Source organism: Phaseolus vulgaris, chromosome 3 (genome assembly GCF_051622355.1).
Source record: "Phaseolus vulgaris cultivar YP4 chromosome 3, ASM5162235v1, whole genome shotgun sequence".
Lineage (NCBI taxonomy): Eukaryota > Viridiplantae > Streptophyta > Magnoliopsida > Fabales > Fabaceae > Phaseolus > Phaseolus vulgaris.
The window spans coordinates 4,528,289-4,551,963 of NC_143500.1; the positions used below are offsets into that span (position 1 = coordinate 4,528,289).

At 32.7% G+C, this 23,675-nt stretch overlaps 2 protein-coding genes across 2 annotated transcripts; both read right to left on the minus strand.

Moving 5' to 3' along the window:
- Positions 1–1,885: 1,885 nt before the first annotated feature.
- On the minus strand, positions 1,886–11,069 carry LINC3 (little nuclei3). The gene is made up of 8 exons (XM_068606220.2): positions 10,568–11,069; positions 7,905–8,114; positions 7,057–7,310; positions 6,689–6,959; positions 6,492–6,575; positions 3,527–5,634; positions 2,442–2,655; positions 1,886–2,354 (listed from the first exon to the last, which is right to left on the minus strand). Exons 1-8 carry the CDS (start codon positions 10,853–10,855, stop codon positions 2,133–2,135), a joined length of 3,651 nt encoding a protein of 1,216 aa, XP_068462321.1. The 5' UTR covers positions 10,856–11,069; the 3' UTR covers positions 1,886–2,132.
- Positions 11,070–17,341: 6,272 nt separating this feature from the next.
- On the minus strand, positions 17,342–23,343 carry LOC137806228 (protein decapping 5). Its single transcript, XM_068606221.2, has 8 exons — positions 22,892–23,343; positions 21,087–21,187; positions 20,678–20,749; positions 19,625–20,599; positions 18,490–18,561; positions 18,062–18,250; positions 17,843–17,953; positions 17,342–17,767 (listed from the first exon to the last, which is right to left on the minus strand). Exons 1-8 carry the CDS (start codon positions 23,037–23,039, stop codon positions 17,606–17,608), a joined length of 1,830 nt encoding a protein of 609 aa, XP_068462322.1. The 5' UTR covers positions 23,040–23,343; the 3' UTR covers positions 17,342–17,605.
- Positions 23,344–23,675: the final 332 nt, after the last annotated feature.

Here is a 23,675-nt window from a genome sequence, read left to right on the forward strand (position 1 = left end):
ATATCACTCACAAACTTAACAAATTTACTCTAATATATGTAATCCAAACAATCTCACTATCTTTATACTTTCCTCTCAAATCACTACTCCAAATCCACTTCCTCAAATCCTCTTCCTAATCCAAACACAACCATAATAATTTTTTCAGTAAAACCAAATATATAGAATGCACTTAATTAATATTTTCATATTTTTGAATAACTTAAATATATTTCTAACAAAACATTTAAAATTATTTTTAAACTAACATTTTGAACCTCAAACTTAATTATCATTGGTTCTTATATGAGATACTATAAAACAGAAAAAAGAAAAATACAAAAACATGGTATCAAACCAAATCTATATTAAAAAAAATCAAACATCTCAATAAGAAAATACAACCAACCTAACAGACCCTGAAATTAGAAGATTAAGCATATTTCTAAAAATATATAATGTCTTATAAGAGAAGACAATTTATTAAAAAAAAAAACTAAGTGTATTGTTCATCCTATAATATTGGCCAACGAATCAAGATATTTATTTTCATCACGAAAAATATAAAAAACCTTAAATTTCATAAATTATAAATTTGGATATGTGAAGGTCTTTACTAGTCTAAGGAATAATGTGCACGTTTTGGAAAGCTTGACAAACAACTCAACAAAAAGCGTATTCCTAATACTGAGATAAGCTAAACCCACCAATGCATTCATCTTTAATATCTTTCAAAATTTCATGGAATTTCTTTACAAACCATTACATTAATAACAAATTTTATTCTTAATTAGCTTACAAAATCAATATTACGAAAACAAAACTTATTCGCACTTAAATTATTGTGTTTTCTTCCTCCTCTCAAAGTAAATAAAATTTAATATCAACATTTTTAATTAATTATTTTAAATTATGTTTTTCTATAATAAATTTCCACTTCTTATCCTTTTATTTTTTTACTTTTTTTAATTTTTCTCCCCGTTATCTAAAAATGTAAAAAAAAATAAAAAATGCCGGTATTTGGCTCCTGAGAATCAAAGTCCTGACGGTTTTTCGTCGCTGGTTGCCACAAAATTCGGCTTTTCAGGAACTGAGTTCTTAACATCTATAGTAAATAGGTTAAAATTGGTTAATTTGATAAAATCGAGAAATCAAATATGCAAATAAAATTCTAAAAGGAAACAATTAAACATACTAATTGAACAAAGCTGCATAAATTGTCTTGGCACAAATATTTATGCAAATAGAAATAAGATTTTTCATGATATTTTACAGAACCTCGAAAAGCCCACAAGTAGTAACTACAGAGAGTAATACCGGACCCATCACCATCAATAATTAGGATGACGAAAATGCTTTCTTCAGAACCAGCGGCAAACTGCAATTGAAAACTCTGTTAGGTTCTCAGGTATGAACTTAACGTTGGGTCGCTGAATATGCTCCAAATAATATTCTGAAATTGGTCAATGTATTACCAGACGACAAAGCCGACTAAAAGATAAGATGCAAAGCTAAACACGTAATTAGATATAAATAAGCAAACTTAGGTAATAAACACGGTTAAGACACGATTGGACCTTCGTTTGGACCTTAAAGCAGGTCCATAGCAGCCATAGCCCATTTAGAGCAGTATAAATAGCAGAAGAGACACAACACCTAAGGTAACTATTCACTCCTCACTCTTCTGGTACTTAGCTCTCGGTCTAACTTGATCGTCGGAGTGTCTTCGCAGGTACTCCCCCCATCGTATCTAGACCAAAGGAGATCCGGCTGAAAGAAGACTAACCGAAAGGCCGAAAAAACGAGAAGATCATCACAAGAGGAAGTGTTCTGCAGGGCTTAGATCTTGTAGGAAACAGTCAATTTTATGAATAATGAAAACGTTGGTATTACACAGTTGAGTACGTAGTAAAGATGGATTCACACCTTTAGTTAATTTCTGGAAAGCATAATACTTTCTTAGTAGCAAATCTATTTTTGCAAGAGAACAGTTATTGAGAACACAGGCAGCAGAACAATGCTTCTCATCTGCCAGTAATAAATGCCAAACAAACATGGAAGCTACCTTAATGTAATATTACAAGCCTAATCTCCTAAATAAGGAATCATCACATTTGTATATCTATTGTGACATAAATGAAATATAACTTCCATCACGTCGTAAAAAATCTGAAGATCTTCTTTCCGATGGACACCTCACCCGGATGTTCCTCATCTCCATCCTCCTCCTCATCATCATCATCATCTTCATCTTCAAAATCATGGATTGTGCTTCCATTTTCGTTTTGATGTTCTGGTGTACCATTTTCCTCCGCGGGATTCAGAGAGTCAGTTGCAGCACCATTGTCATCAACAATATCTCTTGGCACTTCAAACTGAAAAAGGAAAGGAATGTGTAAAAATAAAATAGAACGTATGTATAAAAAGTTTAGAGAAATCAATCATCACAGCAAGGTTGTTACCCTAACAACAACTCTTTCGTCTGAGACTTCCACAGTTTTTGTTGTTGAGTCCTGCACCATGCTTTTGTCTTGTGCATTGTCATCAGCTGCTGCTAATGAAGTTTCAACAACTTCAGGGCTCATCTCCCCCTTCAGTTTATTACCACCCGCAGCCTCTTTCACCACACTCTTAGTTGCATTTGGTAAGTCCCGTGTTGATGAATCTTTGCCCGCACTGCTCAAGAAAAGAGGTGATATCAGAACAATGGAGAAAGATATGACCACAACACCAAATATTACCATACATGATGCACGATGGTTTTGCTGCTAAATATACTCAACAGCCACAAGCAAGACACTTGCAATAACAACCCCTTGACATCCTCTCACATAAATCTGAATGGCATTAAAACTCAATCAAGCAATTCACTTTCCTACTACTATACATACGTAAATACAATTTACTAAAAAGGAAAATATCCTCCACACTACAGCTGGACAGCCAAGTAAATTAGTGCTGTCTAAACCCAAAATTGTTTTGAATAAGGATATTTTTCATTTCAGTAAAAAACATTTCTGAATAATCAACAACAGAGCTTTATCTCACTATGTAAGGTCAGCTACATGGATTTCAATGCGCCATTGGATTCCGTTAAAAACCAAATTCTTAAAGATATTATTCAGCATGGGGCCATATCAACAAATAAAAGTCTCTGGCCTTTCATTACTAGTAAAACCAGTTTTATTTTAATAAACATAACAAAAACTGCCATATAATATTCAATAATCTCACCACCTGAATTACGACAAAATATAACTTCCCAACTACAATTTAACGATGAGAATATAATAAATACTATACTTGCTATTACAGAAAACTACCGAACACATTAGGAAATATCAATTGGCCTTCAGAAATCAACCATGAATTTATTTCAAACATATCATTCCTTTAGAATTAATATAAATCTAAATATTAACCGTATATTCAGTTCACACCTCACATCCAAGAGTATCCCTCCAGTAAATACACAATCAGCAAAAGATATAATGTAACCCTGCTACTGGTCCTAATGAGGTCTGATGAGACCTGAGAATAAACTTACATCTTATGCTGCCTGAGATTGTATCGCTTTTCACTAGTAACTTGAGCTGGTGGAGCAAGTGCTTGCCTCTTCTTCCTGCGCCCACCAGCTGTAATACTCTCTGATTGTCCTTCACTATCACCGGCATTCTGTTCACTTTCTGTAACCCTAGAAGTTTGTGCCCGTTGCCGCTTCCTTCCAGTGTTGCCAACAGCTTTCTCAACATGACTGGAGTCCTCTCGACTGTCTTCTTTGATATGATCAGTAGTCAGAGACTGCAAGCTTGCATTTTCATTTTTTTTTGGGGTTTTGCCTAGGAACTCTCTGGCCTCTTCAACAACAGCCTTCACTGAGCGAGTTCTAGCAATTCCAGATTTGCTTTTCTTCCCAGGTCTGCCCCGACGAAGCTTTGGAACAGACTGATGAGAATCATCTCGATCTCCATCAACCAAACTATCTACCCGGCTGTGATCACCTACGGATTGGGAGTATTCATCATCAAGCTCTTTGTCAATGTTTTCAGATTGGAGGAGCGGTGTATCTAAAGAGTGATATGCCCTCCCACTTGCTGGTTGACGTTCATCTAGAATAACTCTAGCTCCTTCTATATTAGGAAGAGATGCAGGCTCATCTGCTTTTTCTACACTAACATTCACATCTGAGGGTAGTGATGTCCCAGCCGTATCTAGAGCACTAACAGCTTCAGCCCTTTTATTTGGGGACAGTTTGAAAATCTTGGATGTGCATTTACGGATCCAAGACACAGGTCTTACAGATCCAGAGTTGTTAATGTCAGAACTAGCTACAATGTCCTGGGAGTTCTTAGGAGACTTATAATTCAGAACAGGGGAAATTGGTGAGGGAATGGCCATACTTTCCTTGAAGTCAGGTAATTCAATATCAGATATGACAAAGTCCCCAACAACTTCCCCACAGACCCTGCAACTCTTCAGATTCTCAACAAGTTCAAGAAAATGTTTTCTTTCAGCCACAAGGCGTTGACGTTCTTTCTTAACCTTCTGACTGAGATTCATAAGCATTTCAGAATCTTCATGCATCTCCTGTTGGCCTGACTTAAGTTGCTGCTTGTTCAATTCAAGTTCCTTCCTCTCATTTTCTAATCTAATCCCCTCAGCCTTTGCTTCTTCCCATTCCTTCTCAGTAACATCCTTCAATATATTAATATTGTCAAGTTCTTTGCGCATTTCCTCCTGAAAATTTCTCTCTCTTTCCTGCAAATCTTTCTCTATTTCTTCCTGTCTTTTCTGGATTTCATTCTCAAGATTCCTTGTCTTCGATTCAAAATCTTGAAGCATTTTATCTTGTTCATTTTTCACCTTTTCAGACAACAGATGTTTCTCTTGATTCATTGAATCTCTAAATGATTCCTTCTCCAATTCAAGCTTCTCCAGCTCTTTCTTTATATGTTCTTGCATATTTTGTTTCTTGCTTCTCAACCTTTCTTCTTCACTGTTCTGAAGCTTTCTTAAACTTTCTTTCTCCTCATCAATATCATGCTGCTTCCTAGTAATTTCTTCTCTCCTTTCATCCAGTACTTCCCACTCTTTCTCAAACCTCTGTCTCTCCTCCCTTAAGCTTTCAGCTTCCTTCACAAGAGAGTCCTTCTGCAATCGGGTATTCTCTATCTCCTGTTTTAGTTCCAATTGCAAACGAGAATTCTCTAACCTATCATCCTCAGTAAGCTTCAAATTCTTAGTCTCTTCGCATATTTGCAGCTCCTGCAGAGAAATCTCAGCTTTTATCTTCTGAAGTTCAGCATTTAAATTCTCCAGGCTCTCCCGATCAGCAAGCAACTGTTGATTGTCCTTCTCCAACTCTTTCTCTTTGATTTTCATTGTCTTTTCTTTCTCCTTTAAAGATTTCAACTTTGCTTCAATCTCCTTACTTTGTTCTTTTAGTCTCTCAGCCTTCTTACTCAAAGCCTGCTCTTCTTTTTCAACCTTTTTTTCCCTATGGTTGACTTCAACCTCCCTCTGCTCCAAGGCTTCCTCCTTACTGCTAAACTCCTCAACAAGGGATTTCCGCTTGTGTTCCATTTCAAATTCAACCTGCTGCAACTGCAAATCCAGTGTAGCCTTTTGTTCACCAAGGAGCTTCTGGATCCCCTCCTGTAAGAACCACAGGTTCAACAGTCAGAATGCCATAAAATCATGCAAGTTACTAATGTCATACATGTACACTTTGGCTCACAATTTTTTATGATTATGGGTTTATATGGTGAATTCCCACTTTCAATTTGTTTCCCAAAGTAAACCCTTAAAAAGGTTTATTACCATGATAACTCAGTTAAGCAAAATAAATCTTTAAACTATCATCTGCTAATGTATAAAGCTAAAGCATAGCTTCAGTATTTGGTCTCTCCCTATGATGCAATCTTTATACTTAAAACAAGTAGTAAGTTCTTGTCAGTGGAAAAGAGTTTCCATTTTTACTGTCCTGTAAAAGAATTAAAAGAAAAAAAATGAACAGCCAATATGAATATAGAAGTTATTCAAAATCATAAATTCTTCAATTTTATTATGAAATACACAAATGAAAGGCAGATGTCAAGATGATAATATAAAAGCAAAGCATTTATAATATTGCACTCATAGTTTTCAATTGTGAACTAATATCTGCCTGGGACATTGTACAGATGCAGAAACTAAAAGAATCCTTAGCCCTAAGAAAATTCATTCATTCACAAAGAAATTTACTGTGTGCTCTTAGAAATTTGTAAGGATCAAGTCATCTCATTTTACACCAAAAAAATACCACTCTTGCATCTCAGCATGTGTGAAAGCATATGTGTCTTGTTAAGCATCTTCAGAATCTATACATTTCAAGATGAATGTCTATCTCAATGATATCATTTCAAGGTCATCTGTACTAAGCAGTTATACATTGATGTATCATGCAGTTTTTTTCCTTGAACTTTTCCACATCATTTTATTGCATTGAATAGCAAACAGATTCCTGGACTCACTCTTTCTCTAGAACTAAGTTTTGATTCCAATGCAAACAATTCTTTCTCTTTCTTCTCCAGCATGCTCTTCAAAGAATCCACTTTCTGTAACCATAATAACAACATACAAAGAATGAAAAATATCAGCAAATTAATGTCTGCATACAAAAAAACAGAACACAATCATCCAGACACAATGAAAAAATCATCAAACACACCTTCTCTTCCATATTTAAATCTGCTGTTCTTCTAATAATCTCAGCTTCCTTTTCTTTCAATATAGAATTAGATGAATTGATTTTCTTCTCCAACACTTCCAGGTCTCTTTCTTTCTGTTTAAGGTTCTTCTCAGTTTTAACTATATTTTCTTCTTTCTCACCAATATTTTGCCTACCATTACATAGCATATTTTCTCTTTGTTGTAGCTTCCTTTCCCACTCCTTCAAATCTTCCCTTTCTTTATAGAATGTCGCGTCAAACAATTCTCGACTGTAACGTACAATAGCAACTTAAAGTTAAATTACAATGCATAAGAGCCCAAAAAATATAACAAGAAAATTCATAAATTGTAGAGAATAGAGCATACTCAGTAACTAAAGACAAACGCTCCTTTTGAAGCAAACTTTCACGCGCCTCAACCTCTTGCAATTTCATACCCAGCTCTGCATTTTTCCTGTTTACCTCAGCAAGCTTAGCCTCTGCATCAAGCAGTTTCTTGTCAACCACTGAAGACTTCTCTTCAATTCCATCAACCAATGCACTAGCTTCAGCTAGCTTTGTATGGGATTTAGACTGGATTTGGGCATGCTCTTCTTGCATTGCACGCAGAGCTCTCTCAAGCTGCAATTGAACGATTTAGCAACATCAACATAGAATAAAGGAACATCTAAACAACATCTCAAGCTCCAACCCTAAATGAGAAACTCCAGAAATATCCTACAAATCTGATCATAAAATTGGTAAAGTATTGAACAATCTGAAGAGTCTTATAAAGGAAAGAGAACATGTATCCATGGTAAGCGTAAGGCCAGAGGTTTAAGACGATGATTGATATTTTCACTATTCCTATTTTCTGTTGTTTTCACCATTTCCAATACAAATCTTTGAAAACAGGAAAGCTAGTTAAAATAAGGTGACCTTATTGTAATAATTAGAAAGGCAGGACCAAAACAGATAAAACTGAAGTTTTCATTGAACTATTATTTTATCCTATATCAATTGTGTTAGGGAAAGGTAATGGCTAAATACTCCAAAATGATGTCATGGAAAGGGGTGAAAAGGAAGACAGGAAAAATTGAAGCCCAACCTATCATCAGCTTTTCTTCCAAACTTAACCAAAGTAAAAAGGATAACAACAAAACAGATGAAAGTAGAAATGCAAGCAAGTAGACAAATATAACAACCATATAATTGAAGATAAAAACAAAAACATACATCAGCCCCACATTGCCTCTCTGTGCTCAATGCTTTCCTCAAATTCTCCTCTCGCTTCTCAACTTCAAACAACGCAATTAAATGTGCTGATTGTTCTCGTTTTAGAATCTCCTCAGTTTCAGCTAGTTCTTGCCTCAGCTGGTCAAACTTCGAATTCCATTCTTTCTTCTCAATCAATAGCAGGCCCATGTTGTACTGGTAGTCAAAAAGCTATAAAAAATGAAAGAAACAAAATCAGGGAGATGACAAATGATATCCACAAAAACATGCTTTGTAATGTAACATCAAGGAACACAATATAGAGAAACACAGCAACCATAAAATATTTCAGAAATTATAATACTAGAGGCTACCCAAGAATTTGCTTGGTTACACACGTAGATATGTTCTTGTACTTTTATTTATATTTAGTATACAATACCAGTTCAGATTTCATTTTGATATCATAACAACATTGCATAGAAAGTAGCTTTTAATGAGTTAGAAACTTTGAATCAGCAAGTTTAAAGGAAAGTAATTAAACCAAGAGTCAGAATCACAGCCTATAAGCCTGGCACAGAAAGACATGAATTACCTTATTCCTACTGCAGTATGTTTCTCAACCTTAAATTTATCATTTGACTGTCAGCTCCAATCTTCAAAATTACTCCCTTAGATCCTTAATACAAGGGGGAAAAATGGTAGTACTTTTTATAAGGCATTTCATAGTTTCTATGAAACACAAAAAAAAAACTTTGTTTTCCCCTGTTAATATTATGAATGTGTGCCTTTTATCAATAAATAACGATAAAAAAAATTCAAATTCATTAAAAATGCAGGTAAATTTGGTACATGGTAACATTGTTTTAAAAACTCAACAAAAACAACTTAATTAATTGATTTTATTGGTATGTGTGATTACATTCATAGTGAGCTATACTACGGACCAGCAAGAGTATTCCAGAGCAATTTAGGTTACTGTTTTGTTTTAGTTTTCACCTTCACATTGATATGTTTTTACTAATAATTACAATAAATTGCACTTAATTTTAATTATTTTCTACTGAAAATTATTTCACTAAATTACAAAAGAATTATCATTATTCAATTCATAAAATATTCTTATAATTCACAGTTAAGCATATAAACAAAAAAAATATACAAAAAAAGTCACGTATGTATATGTTTTCATTTACTTTCTAAACAGTCCTGCCAAAATATTGAAGTAATATTAATACTGGATCAGAATTGCAAAAAGAAAAAAGTAAAAAACACAAACATGGTACGCATCTTCTGTCCTGACCAGTGCTATTGAAAAACATTTATGGCATATTTTCTGTCAGTGTAAAATGGTGGTTATGGCAAAAATCACGACCAGTGTAACCCGACCCAAGACATGTCATTTCTTCTATATTGTCTTCTATTTCAAGGTTATACACCCAGTTGCCAATCCACTAATTCTATTGTAAAGGGTTGGATCATACAACCCAAACCCAAACAAAATTTAAACTTAACCTAAGTCACACCCCACCACAGCTGCACCTCTGTCAAACAAGTGTAAACAAATGCAGAACTCTAAGAAATGTAAAACAAATACAAGAGTAACCAAGCATTTTGATGAAGAGGCCTAGTTCCCTGCCACCAATTCCCTTCTTTCTTACGCTTTCACCCTCCCTCTCATCCTTCCTTATCAACCATAACAGAACAAATACTTGCACTTGCTTTAAGTGTCAATATCAGGGGCATATCCATACCAATACTCATACATACCTCAGCAATACATACATATTAAGTGCTAAGTTTTAGAAACCACTAACAATGTTAAATTCTTAATTTTAATTAAAGTGGATCACATTATTTTCTTTTCTCAGTGTTTCGCTACCAGTGGGTGATAGGCAGCTGATAAGCACATAGACATCCTATACTACTCGATATTGTATTCAGGCATCCCATAATACCCAAGACCTATCATACTTACACCCCTGTAAAATTCCTTTTACATACAACAAATAATTTTTTTAAAAGTACATGGAAAAAGCTACTGACAACGATTTCAAAATTCATCTATTAAGGAAACGTTTAAATGGTTCTTTTCTACCGACAGTTGGTCCATCCAAAGTCAAAACCATGTAATAATTTCAAGCCCTTCGGTATCAATCATTTATATCAAATAGCATAAAATGGTTTGCCTTCATTACTCTACCAAGTACAACGTTTAGGATTGCAATCTGCACTTCAACTGCAACTGCAATATCACAGTTTTTGAAGTCTCTAGAACTGCATTGCACCTAAAATCACAGCCACATTTTCCAGTGATTTCTGCAACACATCAAGGGCTTCTTTTAGGGGGAATCGGGGGATCTAAACAAATTTACTTGCTCTCAAGCTGCTACTAGAATCAATGAAAAGAGTTCCTTGCTCTAAACTACACAAGCACCAATAGCGATATCAATATCAATATTCAAAACATCATAGACCATAGATTCAAATTGATCAATCATAAATATCACGCGCTAAACGCCAATCAATCATAAATTTAAACAAATGTCATCTTTAAAAGCTAAACAAAAATCATAAACAGATAAAGTTTCGCTCAAACGCGTCGAAATCGAAAACGCAAAACCCTAGAAAGGCGCCTCAGATCAATATCGATAAAAAATTGCAAAACCTTCACCGAGACTAACCTCTCTTTCGAGCCTCAAGACCTTCTCCATGAGCGCTTCGTGGTCCTTCCTCTGCATCACACTCTCATCCAGCAACCCTAACTCCGTGAACCGCTTCCAGTCCTCGGCATTCCCCGTGTCAAACCCCACTGCTACTGTGGTTTCAGTCAGAGACCCTAACGGCGGAGGCGGTGGACCGTCGGCGACGGCCTTTCCCTTCGCAGAGGCGGAAACTGTCGCAGCACCGCCTCGGTGCGGTGTGAAAGGCACAGCGGCATTCGGCCACGCCTTTTGCTGCGGCGTGAACATTGCACCGTAACTGAAAATGGCAGGTAAAAACGCTGTGCGGTCGAAGAAAACGAAACGACGGTGACGGTTTCGCCGGAAAAGAAAAAGGAAGGGACCGTGCGTTTAGGGAAGTGAGAAATTTTGGAAACGGAAAAGGGTTTAAAGGTTTTGCGGAAGACAACGCTGTCCTTTAACAGTGCTTTGTACCACCAATTTGGGTTGCAATGTTGTGAATTGGTGACCAATGAGATATTTATCTAATATACGAAAATTAAACGGTAATATTTGCAAAAATATTGGTGATAATAAAATACAAAAAAAATGTGAAACAAAATAAATCGTTTTAATTAAAGTTTTCATTTTAGTGTTTAAGTTGATAAAATTATAAAAATAAAAAAAAATAATTATATTACAATATTTTCATTTTAGATAACTTAGGGATAACAAATAAATTAATATTTTAATTATATTTAACTTATTTTTTAATTAAAAATATTATTATATTGTTATAATAATTTGTTAAGTATATGTATTTTACTTTTCAGATGTTAAAAAATCTTTTTGTATAAAGAATTATTTCATATAATTTGTATTCTAAATCTATTTAATAAATGTAAATGGTAACAAAGATACATTGAAACTTTTTCACGGGAAAATATTTCTTTCACACTATAAACAGTAAATATATATTTAAAATTAAAAATAAAATAAATATAATTAAAATATTATTTTATTAGTTTGTAAAGTGAATGTTTTTTATTAGGCAGTTTCTCTTGTATTCCTACATTTTTTTTCCTACACCCCCACAAAGGCTGTGCAAAGACAAAACTCTCCCTATATAAAACTGTATTTTTTTTTTATTTCGGATTATGAAATACGGTAAATTGGTAAAAATTCGGATTGGCGCGTTCGGTAATCTCCCGAATTGGTGCTTTTGGAAGAAAATTGAAAATAACATCCATAATTGAAAAAACTATTCCAGATCCGCCAATCCATAATTCAAAATATACATTCCAGATTCAAAAATTCATAATTGAAAAAATCATTCAAAATCCACCAATCCATAATAGAAATTAGGCTTCTGGATTCAGCAATCCGAAAATCAACAATTTATGCAAACTTTGCTTTTGGAACATCCGGTCATCCAGAAAACAACATAATTCACTTCTAGATTGATGAATCTGTAACACACTCCCAGATCTCGAATTCAAATAACAGGTGAAGGTCAGTTTCAGAATTTACAAAATTGTGGAGGTGCAGGAAGAAAAATATAGGGTGCAGGAAGAAACTGCCTTTTTATTATTTGTGGTGTTAAGATATCACCACCTTCTATATCCATATGCATAAAATGAATTTTTAATTAAAAGTGGGTTTAGTGACTGGGTTGTGAAGGCAGTTTCTTCCTGCACCCCTATATTTTTCTTCCTGCACCCCATAATGTTATGCAAAGACCAAATTGTCCTAATTATTTTTTAAAAACCCTAAAATGCACTTGATATGTATTTATTTTTTTGCATTATGGAATCTGGAAAAATTTTGGATTGGCACTTCCCGTAAAATTTCGGATCTATCAATCCGTAATTCAAAAATATGCATTTCACATTCAAAAATTCATCATTCAAAAAAAAGCATTCCGAATCCACCAATCCGTAACAGAAATATGCATTCCAAATTCAAAAATCCATAATTAAAAAAAAAAAGCATTTCAGATCCACAAATCCATAACAGAACTAGACTTCCAGATTCAGCAATCCAAAAATCAATAATTTATACAAAAATTGCTTCCAGAACACCCCCTCATCCGGAAAAAAAAAAATTAGTTCTGGATTAAAGAATCCGTAGCAAACTCTCAGATTTCTATTTCCGGTAACTACGGTGTCCTTTTTCAAATGAAAGATTAAGGCCAGTTTCGAAATTTAGAAAATTATGAGAGTGCAGGAAGAAAAATGTAGGAGTGCAGGAAGAAGAACCGGTTGTGAATAGCTCCTGGAAGTCCACAAAGTAAAACTCATTTGAAGTGATAATATGTGGGCTATGTATAAAGTTAGTACTTCTACACGTGTAACGCACGGATTTTTTTAAAAAATATAAAATTGTGTAGTTCAAAAGCATAGTTATCGATACAAAGTAATGGTTATAATGCATACTAACAATATAAATAAAGATAAAATAAGTATAAATATATCTAATTTTCATCAAAGAGAAGTGCATATCCAAAAATGACCGGATGAAAATTGATTTTTTTAAATAAAAAATTTTGTTAGATAACTTCACACTACTTCAAGTAACACTAATTATTTATCATCACATAAAAAAAAATATTAAAAAATACAAAAATATGAGAAGATTAAACCAAAACTCATGTTAATAAAAACGATACATAGGTAAACTATACTTATTCATAAATAATTTTAAAAATATACTAGATGATAACTTATTATACCAATGAAAATATTCTCTATGAATAAATTTTAAATTAGCCAACTTATCAACCCACGCATTTTTTTTATGAAAAATATGAGTAATTCCAAATCTAATTTTCCTAAGACAATTGGAAAAAATAATGAATTGTAAAATTTAGAAAAGAACAACCCCTCTCGTGTTCTTATTGAATTGGTCGTTATACCTTAAAGAAAAGTTTGTCCTCTTTTTTAATAATGTTAAATTAACAAAAATCTTTTCACCCATTTTTAATTTTAGTGGATTTCTTCAAGCCTTGTTGTATGAAGATTTTGCAAGTGGTATCCTTGTCATGTCTATGAAAGTTTACTTATTTGAATTTGTTTTTGGGAATATAACTTTTAAGGGTAAAAGGCAAAATCCTAAAAAAAATGTGTAGCAATGAGTCAAAACTAAATATAAGACTTTAATGTTAACAAAGTTAAAATAGTATTAAAGTAAAATATAAAAAGTATTTAAAAAAACATAAAATTATCACAAGATGACTAGTTTGATATTGATAATAGGTTAAAGGGACCGAAAAGTAAATCAAAATCAACAGAATATATGTGATATATTTTTTTTCTTCCTTTATATTCAAATTTTTTTTTTTTTTACCAAATTCAATTTTCAGTTTAAATTTATCATATTTTAAAATTATAAAAAATATGTAAAAAAATATATTTTATATAGTTAGAGAGATTAATAATAATAATAATAATAATAATAATATTATTATTATAACTAGTGAAAACACATGTGTAGAACATCTGTATTGATGTTTTTATTAGATTAAAAAATATATAATTTTATTATTTTTATAGTTTTATTATTTTAAGAATAACTAATTAAAAAATTATATAATTTTATAAAAACTATATATACTAGTAAATAAAATATTCAATTATTTATTTTATTTAAGAAATATTTTTTTATTTATTAAAAGATAAAATTGTCTAATTAAAAATAAATTTAAAGATAAACGACAAGAGAATTTTTTTTAATGTTATAGATAATAACGATATTAATAATAAATATAGTTATAATAATAAAAATAATAATAGTTCTAGTAATAATAATAATAATAATCTATACCTATATATAAAGGGAATTTCCCTCTTGACTGCTCTTAATTTTTTTTCCTATTTTATCCTTATATTAATATTTAATTCTATTATTGTATTATGGTTTTTGTGTCATTTCTTATTCTCCTCTTAACTGCTCTTAATTTTTTTTCCTATTTTATTATTATATTAATATTTAATTTTATTATTGTATTATGGTCATTGTGTCATTTCTTATTCTCCTTTTAACTGCTCTTAATTTGTTTTTTCATTTTATCTTTACTTAATAATTTATTGTATTAATTTATTTTGTTTGTTATTATTTAACTGGAGAGTGGGGAGTGGAGAGAGTGGAGAAATTGATTAGTTACTTTTCTGTTTTAAAGATCTTCTTCTCTATGGAGGGTGGAGATGATTTAAACTGATATTCTCCACTACACATAACTCACGTGTCCTACTTCCCACTTTCTCTTTCCTATATAGGTACCTACTTCTCACTTTCTCTCTCCACTACACATAACACATTTTTTTTTACCGTACTTCTCACTTTCTTTTTTCTTTCCTTTTCACTTTCATGGAAAATCATACTTTCATTTCTTTGATTAATCTTGCACTTTTCATTGATTGTTTGTGAGTTTTTGGGTTTTTTTTTTTTGCAGTGGCTTTGGATCGGTGATTGAGAAAATCTCGACAAACTATGGTGTTCTAGGAGCATCTCTTCAAGGTTTATTTGTTTTCAAGAAACTATGCAGGTTTTGTTGTCTAATGATTATGAAGGTTTTGTTGTGTCTAATGAGGGTCTAGCCTATACTCAAGACTGAAAAAGATATTGATGTAAGTTCTTTAGAAGAAGAATTTGTCGAAGACCTTCTTGAGCAAAATAATGAGATTGAGTTTGCAAATCAATGACATATGATCTTAAAACCTACTTTTGCGTTGTTCCCTTTTTGTTTTCTTCCTTTTCTTCTTCTTTGGGCAATTCATTATCCACCATGAATTTGAATTATATGCATATATATTACGGTATGTAGATGTACAATACATTTCATTTATTTCTTCTGGGGAGAAGAATACTGTGCAATTTTGAGAGAAAGTTGGTTGCGAAAGAATCCTATTTCAATGGGTATCAAAAAAGTGCAACAAATCTAATACATATACCTCAAATTTTTATATCTTAATTATAAAGCATTAAAGTTAAATACATATTAATTATTGTTTTTATGATCATTTAATATCTGTTGTGATTTTCTTCTGCTTATCATAATTATGTGGTGTTGTGGCCGTCTTTGTAATTTGATAACATAGAACCTATATTTTCTCAATATTGCACTACATTATAATTCAAACTTTTTTAACTTTTTTGCTTTGCTTTATATTAAATTATAAAAAAATTGGAAAGTGATAACTTCTCATACTCTAATTTCACCTCCGCAATCATAAAATAATGTTTTTTCATCATTACTCTAATTCAGATTTGAACAGCAAAATTAATATGTAAAATGTTTCAATTTTTTATTTTATGCATTATCTTATTTTGGTTTATATTTTTATTTATGAAGATCTGATTTTTTTTTTATATTGTGGAACATAATTTAATGAGAGGTCTTTTAAAATTACTATGTAAACCATAATAAACATAATTTTACTAAATTTAATGAGTTTTAATAATATTCAATCAATATGCATTTAAAAAAATATTTTTATGACATAATTTTCACAATCTATGTTAAAACAATGATCGTCTATATATTTGATTTAAAAGGTTAAATATTACTATAATCACTAAAATAATGTATTAATTAAGACCTAAGTTTCTTTTAGTTTGAAATACTAATCAAAATCAAACTACTATAGATTTGATGAATAGTCAAATCAGTAAAAATAAAAAATATTGATACATAATAATAATAACATTAATAGCAAAAATAAAAAATAAAAAACACAATAATTATAAAAATAAAATATTAGATATATAATAATAAAAATAAAATATAGATATACATTAAAAACAAAAATTAAAAATGCGAAATAAAATATTAGATATATAATAATAAAAATAAAATATAGATATACATTAAAAACAAAAATTAAAAATGCGGATCCATAGGCACGACGCTTCCCGCTAGTAATAATAATGGTGATGATATTAATAACCTCCATCATGATAATATGAATAATAGATCACTGATCTAAGATCAGGATAGAAAAAAATATATCAATTCGTTGACTTATCTAAAATTTAACTACAAAAAACAATTTAATTTCATCCATTAATAAAAATTTAATCCAATTCATGTATTGATGATTTTTTATGAATAGATATCGATTTATCCATAAAAGTAACAATTTCAAAAAAAATTAAAAATATATTTTTGAAAAGGCAAATTTAATTAAGATGTTTAATTATGAAAAAATTAATTGAATTAATATTGATACATAAAATTAGATTTTAAGAAATAATTTGTGGATCATAAAATTGAAAGGATATTTGACCTGATCCTTCTTTATTATACTTTCTATAAAGTATTTACTGAATGAATTTTCATGTAAATGAAACAGATATACGATAGATAAATAAATTGCTATTTTGTCTCTATAAAGTATTTAAACCTATTTTGTCTCTATTTTTAGAAAACAGAATTTATTTTGAAATTTATATTTGGAAACTAAACCTTGCAACCACTGTTACAAAACACAAGGTAATCAAAGGCAATAACACACAAAAGTTAATAGTGATAGTAGCAATTATTTGTGATGCCCTTGAATTGTATGCTACCACAGAAAAAGATTGTCAAAATCTATGCAACTACAAGCATCATAGAAATAAATTTATCCAAAGTTCATCATGAGTTTTAGGTGATTTTCTCAAAAACAAGTTTAATGGTATTAAGTTTATAGTAAAAGTAAAGAAACACATTAACCAAAATCATAGAAATAATAATTGTAGGGATAAGAATCATTTGGCATCCCAGCACAAATGACTAAGCTGCAATACTGCAAAAAATTGTCTGAACTTGGGTGCTTGTTGATATAAGCTAAAATAAAATGGTGTACAAACATGTTTCCACCAAACCAGGTAACTTTGGTAGAGGTGTAACAAGAGGCATATACATGCAATAAGAAAAGGTCCTTACTTATTCTGTTAAACAAGCATATAACAGACAACCCAACAATGAAACATAATCTCTAACATAACTAAGGTACTTTAATTGGAGGCTACCTAAGCTCTTGCTCTCCACCATGTCCATAACTAAACATTACCTGCCACCTATAATGTGTGACTAGGCATGCTGCCGCCACGACCCCTCCCTCGTCCAGAATAGCCATATCCTCCTCCTCCTCTTCCATAATAACCGCCACGAAATCGTCCACCACGGCCAGGGCCACGGCCACCTCGACCTCCATGGTACCTCACAAAATCGCCAAACGTCTGCACCACAAATCAGCAAAAGAATTTGACATTGTCCCCGGAAATATGAACTCTAAGAAAAGAGAAAAATCTCACCTCGGTATCAATCTTGACTTGTTCAGAGTATCTAGTCCTTCCATTTCGTGAAGTATTATCATGCACGTTGGAAGAGAGGGAGTCAAAGAAGTCATCTTTGTTATACATAGGCTGCAAAAATCATGAAAAGCAAAGTGAAAAACTCAATACAAAGACTAAAAACCAAAATCATTTGGTGAAAACTTGATACATATCAAGCTGCACACTAGATTATATTACCTTAACCTCAACGTTTGATAAATCATTATTGTCTTCAACTTGGTAATCTTCATCATAGGCAATTTCTTCCCCATCTTTGTCTTTTGAATGAGACTTGCTTTTACCAAGATGACCCCATACTTCATCCTTTTTGAATTTCTCATTCATTGCCATGAAATCAAAATCTTCAGTGAATTTTGTGACTGGGCCCTGCAAGCATTAATAATTTGTCTTCATTAACCACTGAATATTAGAATCATAATGTTATCAGAAGAAAGGGGGGAAAAGTAAAATGACTTTTCGGAAGATTTATTTAGCAAATCCCAAGTGGTGCAAAATTATTTTTAAAAAAAGACAAAAATAGAGCATATTTCATTATAGATATTCATAGTAAGTGACTTGAGAAATGACTACATTTATAAATGAAATAGTAATTTGAATGTTGTTACCCCAGTTCCTCTTCCTCTTCCGCGTCCTCTGTAACTATAGTTATGATGAGTTTGAGTTGGAGCTCCACCAGGCTTAAAAAAATGCAACCAAATGTCAGAAGTCCTTCTCAATCAAACGAATAAATTTTAAATACAATAACTAATATAATAAAGCATTCATGCGTCACTTGATGCTAATTTTATTTGATAAAAGCACAAGGCATACAAATTAAGAAAGAATCATCAATCATTAATAATTTATGTATGGAAGCTGACAATTAAAACCACACACAAAACAGATCAAATCCTACTTTAATTCTCAGCAAAAGCAATGGAAAGAATACAGAAAAGTTTATCAGCAGAGAAGATTTTGTATATCTAAATTACAGAACACAATTTCCCCATATTCCGCACTAGAGCAAAGCCTAGCTTAATGGATGGGAGGAGAGCAAGTTGTCACGGAAGATCAAAGTGAAAGTGTCATATGATTTTCACATTTACAATGTTTGAACTTATCAAATGCATATTTAACTTGGGAAAATGTGATTTTGCTTAAAAAATAATGTTTGGTTTAATTTTTAAAAACACTTTTGCTAAGAAGTGAAAATATATAACTTCTGCATTGGGCTGAAAATTTTGTATCATACTACAAACTTGCTTTTTAGATTAAATTTTCAAATGTAAACCACTTTCTTCACACATGGTATGATAGGATTCATGGTAAACAGCTTTGGAATTGCTTTGTTCCCGGTCCAACATGATTTTAGTAAAATATAGATTTTTTTATTAATGTTCAGTAGAATTGATTTTGCCTCCAAACCGAGGTTTAACAAGAACTGATAAAACTCACTACGCCAAACCTGCTTTCAAGTTCAGCACATCCAAACAAAAATCACTTACCTTATAAATCAATTTTACAAAATTAATTACATTCATAAAGAATTTTGTAAATGCTCAATCAAACATGCACTCCAAAATCAGGATAATCTAAAATCAACTTTACAAATGTTCATTCAAGCACCCTAAATACCTTTGGAGGATGAGATTATTCCAAATCATTATCGAGATTATGACCTCTTACGACATTGTATAGAAACAAACAAGCATATTAGAAACCGTAAAAAACAAACTAATAGATCAAGAGAAGAAATGATACCCTGTGATTGGGTCGTGAAGTTACTGGCAAAGGCAGTATTGGCGGTTGAGCATCAGCAAAAACTGGCAGAGATGGCTCAGGAAATGACATTGATGTTACCTGAACCACTTCAACATCCTTATGAGGTGCTTGTGAAGGCTGACCTGAAGTAACTAACGATGGTCCAGGCTGCAATAATTGACCTGGGGTTATCAGAGAAGGGGCTGATGTTTCTGTATGGATAGAAGTTGATGATCCAACAACTGCTGGAGGCAACTGAGATCCAGTTTGATAGGCCAAGCTTGAACCTGAAATTGCATTTGGTTTGCTGTTGATGGGTGGCACTAGAGCATTTATTTCTGGACCAGAATTAGTCAGCAAAGTCAGTGATGGTAAGCTAGCAGCTAACATGGTTGGGGAAGTTGAAACATTGAGTGTCTTGTTTGTTACTGATACTGGCAAAATTTCAGAAGCAAGCGTTGCAGAAGGTGCAGGAGGCAAAGTGGATGGTGCAGGAGGCAAAGCAGAAGGCGCTGGGGGCAAATTAGATGGAGGTAAGGAAGCAGATATTACACTAGGGGTAGTAGTACTCACAGGTAGTAGTGATGATGGTAATTCTGGTAGGTTAGAAGATACAGCAGGTAATGAGTGACTAAAATTGGGATACTGCATAGGCTGCTGCATGGAGGAAGGCATTGATAAACCAGGTGGAGGTCGAAGCAAAGATTGTTGCGGTAATTGAGGAAGCCCATTGGGAGCACCATAATATCCTTGCCAATACATTGGCATGGCAAGCCTACCACCATTTGCATTTGGAGCAGGTGGAGAAGCTCCCCATGATCCTATGTTCCCTCCAGGTTGATACAAAGGCAAGGGCCCTTGAAAATTTGACCCAGGAAGTCCAAGCTGAGGGTTATGAGAGCTAAGATCAGTCAAAGGCCCACTTACAGCAGAAGGCAATGTTGTAGATGTGGGGACTGGACGAGGATAGTGAGACTGCAAAATGCAATACCATATAATTAGGAATACATTATTTAACTGATTCATTATTTACACAAAAGAAATCTCATTAACCTGAATAATAGCTGGGTCATTGTTGACTTGTGGAGGAGGCTGCACAGGTGGAGAGGATTTAACCTGTAAATCCTGCAGAAAAGAAATAAGACATGTCTCAGCTGATCTGACTTATATATAATATATATGAACATCGTTCAATCAATATTCCATGCAGTAACATCTAAACAAAGCCCTTATAGGCTAAACACATTAACTCATAAAACAGATAAGAAAATCTGGATCAGCCTTCTAATGTATTGGTATATTGAATCAAAGATTCTAGAACCAAGTTATACCATTAATGTTTCACAAAACTCACTCAAGTTACATGCCATTATTTCTAAGGTACTCTCAACAAAGTCAGGTACAAATACATACAACTTAGGGAGAAAAAAAAAAAAACTTGTGCATATTACGTGCATAGTACCTTGATGTCAGTACCGCGGAAAAGTATGTACTCATAAACCTTGTCACCTGGGGGAATTTGCTGGCCATCCTTTTTCCTTCCTTCTGTTCCAAAAGATCGCACTGCAACACCAAGAACAAAAAAGAATCACTTTGTTAAATGAATCTATGATACTAAATAACATACTTAGATGGTCAAATTCGATGCTGCAATAACCCACACGGTTTCATGAAATCTATTGATCAAAATTCCTGATGATTTGAAATTCAATCAAAGAGCACAACCTTTATAAATACTACATAAACTTGCTTAATGTGTACATGACTTCAACTCCTAACCAATACACACACATACGAAGCATATCAAGTAAGAAATCAGGTATCATCACTTGTAAGATATAAGAATAACAAATATAGAACATTCAATCATATTTAAATGAGGATTAAAAGATAAATGCACGTGACATTTTTATGAGGTCATGTGACCATTGGAGATATATATATATATATATATGCAGGGCACAACAATTATCATTGCAATTAAAGTTTGTTTGGATAGATAGAAAATAAGTAAACTATGATGCAAATCTTAGAATTAGAATACCACATATTGTGGTGGGAGAGACCTAGACCACATAAACCTCATATCAAAAACCCACACTTCCTATGTGGCAGTCAGGCAATACGGCTGTAACATTCCACCAGACTTTGTAATCTCTGAAGAAGATTATGTACAGGCTCAGATATCAATTGATATGAATTTCATAAGAACAGTACCTAAAAGCTAGCTAGTGTGGTGAGAGAGCCCAAGTCCACATTTAGAATCCCAATACAAAACATAAAATGGCCTAAGGGATGTGTTACAGCACTCACAGGGAGCTGTGCTAGTCAACAACAGCATCCATGATTGCCACGACACTGAGTGCTTACAAAAGCCATCAGAAAGGTGTCAAAAACCATCAGAAATTGCTAGAGATCGCACCAGATATAGTGGGTCATGAGTGTGATTCACAACCCTCGACATGACACAAAAGCGGAACACAACAGGCTACAATGGTTATAGATCATGTGAGACACCACAACAGCTCTACTAATACAGATATGTATGTAAATTGCCAATTATTATTCTCTCACTAACATTAAAAATTCAAACATAAGAGGGAAAAATATGAATTCCATTCTTTAATTCAGTTTGGCCTTAGGTTTGGAAGTTTTTTCATTAATCTATTACCACCAGAGTATCTTTGCTTCTTTCAGCGTTGCACGCCAATCAACTTAGGGACTAAATTTATGAGTTCACTATTTACTCCTTGCATTTATTAATCAAAAAGCTTTCCATTAGCCCGGAATGCAATAATTAAACAATCAACAAAGCCAAGCAGCCAAATAACAAAATCAAAAAATTACAAACCAAACATAAGCCTACATCCATCTGAGAATCATATTCAAACACTGAAAGCCAAATCCAGACACTTCAACAGAGACAGATTAAAACCACATGACGCGCTTAAGAGACAAGTGAAACATGCAACACAGATGCTACAGGGATAAAGAAACCAATCAAGACCATTCTCAACCTCTTAACAGAAGAACAATCACAACTCCAAAAAATTACTTCCCTGTGGAGGAATTCACACCCCTGTGACAAAGCCCCTTCAGAATTCAATAAAAAAATGACAAACAACAACAGCAACAACAAAGATCAAATTTTGACAGTGAATTCAGAGATCTGAAACCAAGGAAACCAAATTAAACTGAAAATAAACAAAACCCAGAAAGGATTAAGGGAAATTGGTCAGAAAAAAAAAGTGGGTAGCAGAAGAATACCATTTCTGAGGCCAATACTGGACTCTTCTGTGTTGATGTTGTACAAAATGCCCTCATATCTGATTTCACTCTTGGAAGTGAGGCTTATCAAGCTCCCAATGTAGGTATCAGCCGCAGAATTCGATCGAGAAGCGTTATCGGACGCCATAACCGTAGGCAAATGAGGTTAGGGTTTGGGTTTTGGGGCCCCTTTGTCTGAAGCCCCTATTACAGTATGTTCCAAAGTTTGAAATGGGGTCTGAGGTGATGGGATGTGAATGAGATTATGTACTTTACATGCACAATATATAATACTTTGTGAATGGATAGGATGCATGTGTATGTGATGGTGATGATGATGATGTTATTATGATTTACATTTTATATTTAATGCATGGTAGTTTGTGAATGAAAATGGGATATTGTGAATGAGATATTGTGAATGAGATGATGTCTTATTTGAGTATTGTCTTATAATTTTCTTTACCCAAAATATCTCAATTAATCTTATACAAGAATGGTATGAACATTACACATCAGTTGAGGATGTGGATATATTAAATTATAAGATTTTTACATTATCTACAATTAATTATTTTTTTAATGATTATTAAAAATCAATTACTTTGTAATAAATATTTTTTTGAAAGTTATATTTAAAATACTATTTAATTCATTGATTACCTAAAAAAAATTAAAGATTTTTAAGAACTAAACTGCTGAAAAATCATTGTTTAATTTTTTAAATTAATATTAATGTACAGTTTTTTATATGACTCCACCACTCTTCTCCTCATTCCTTGTT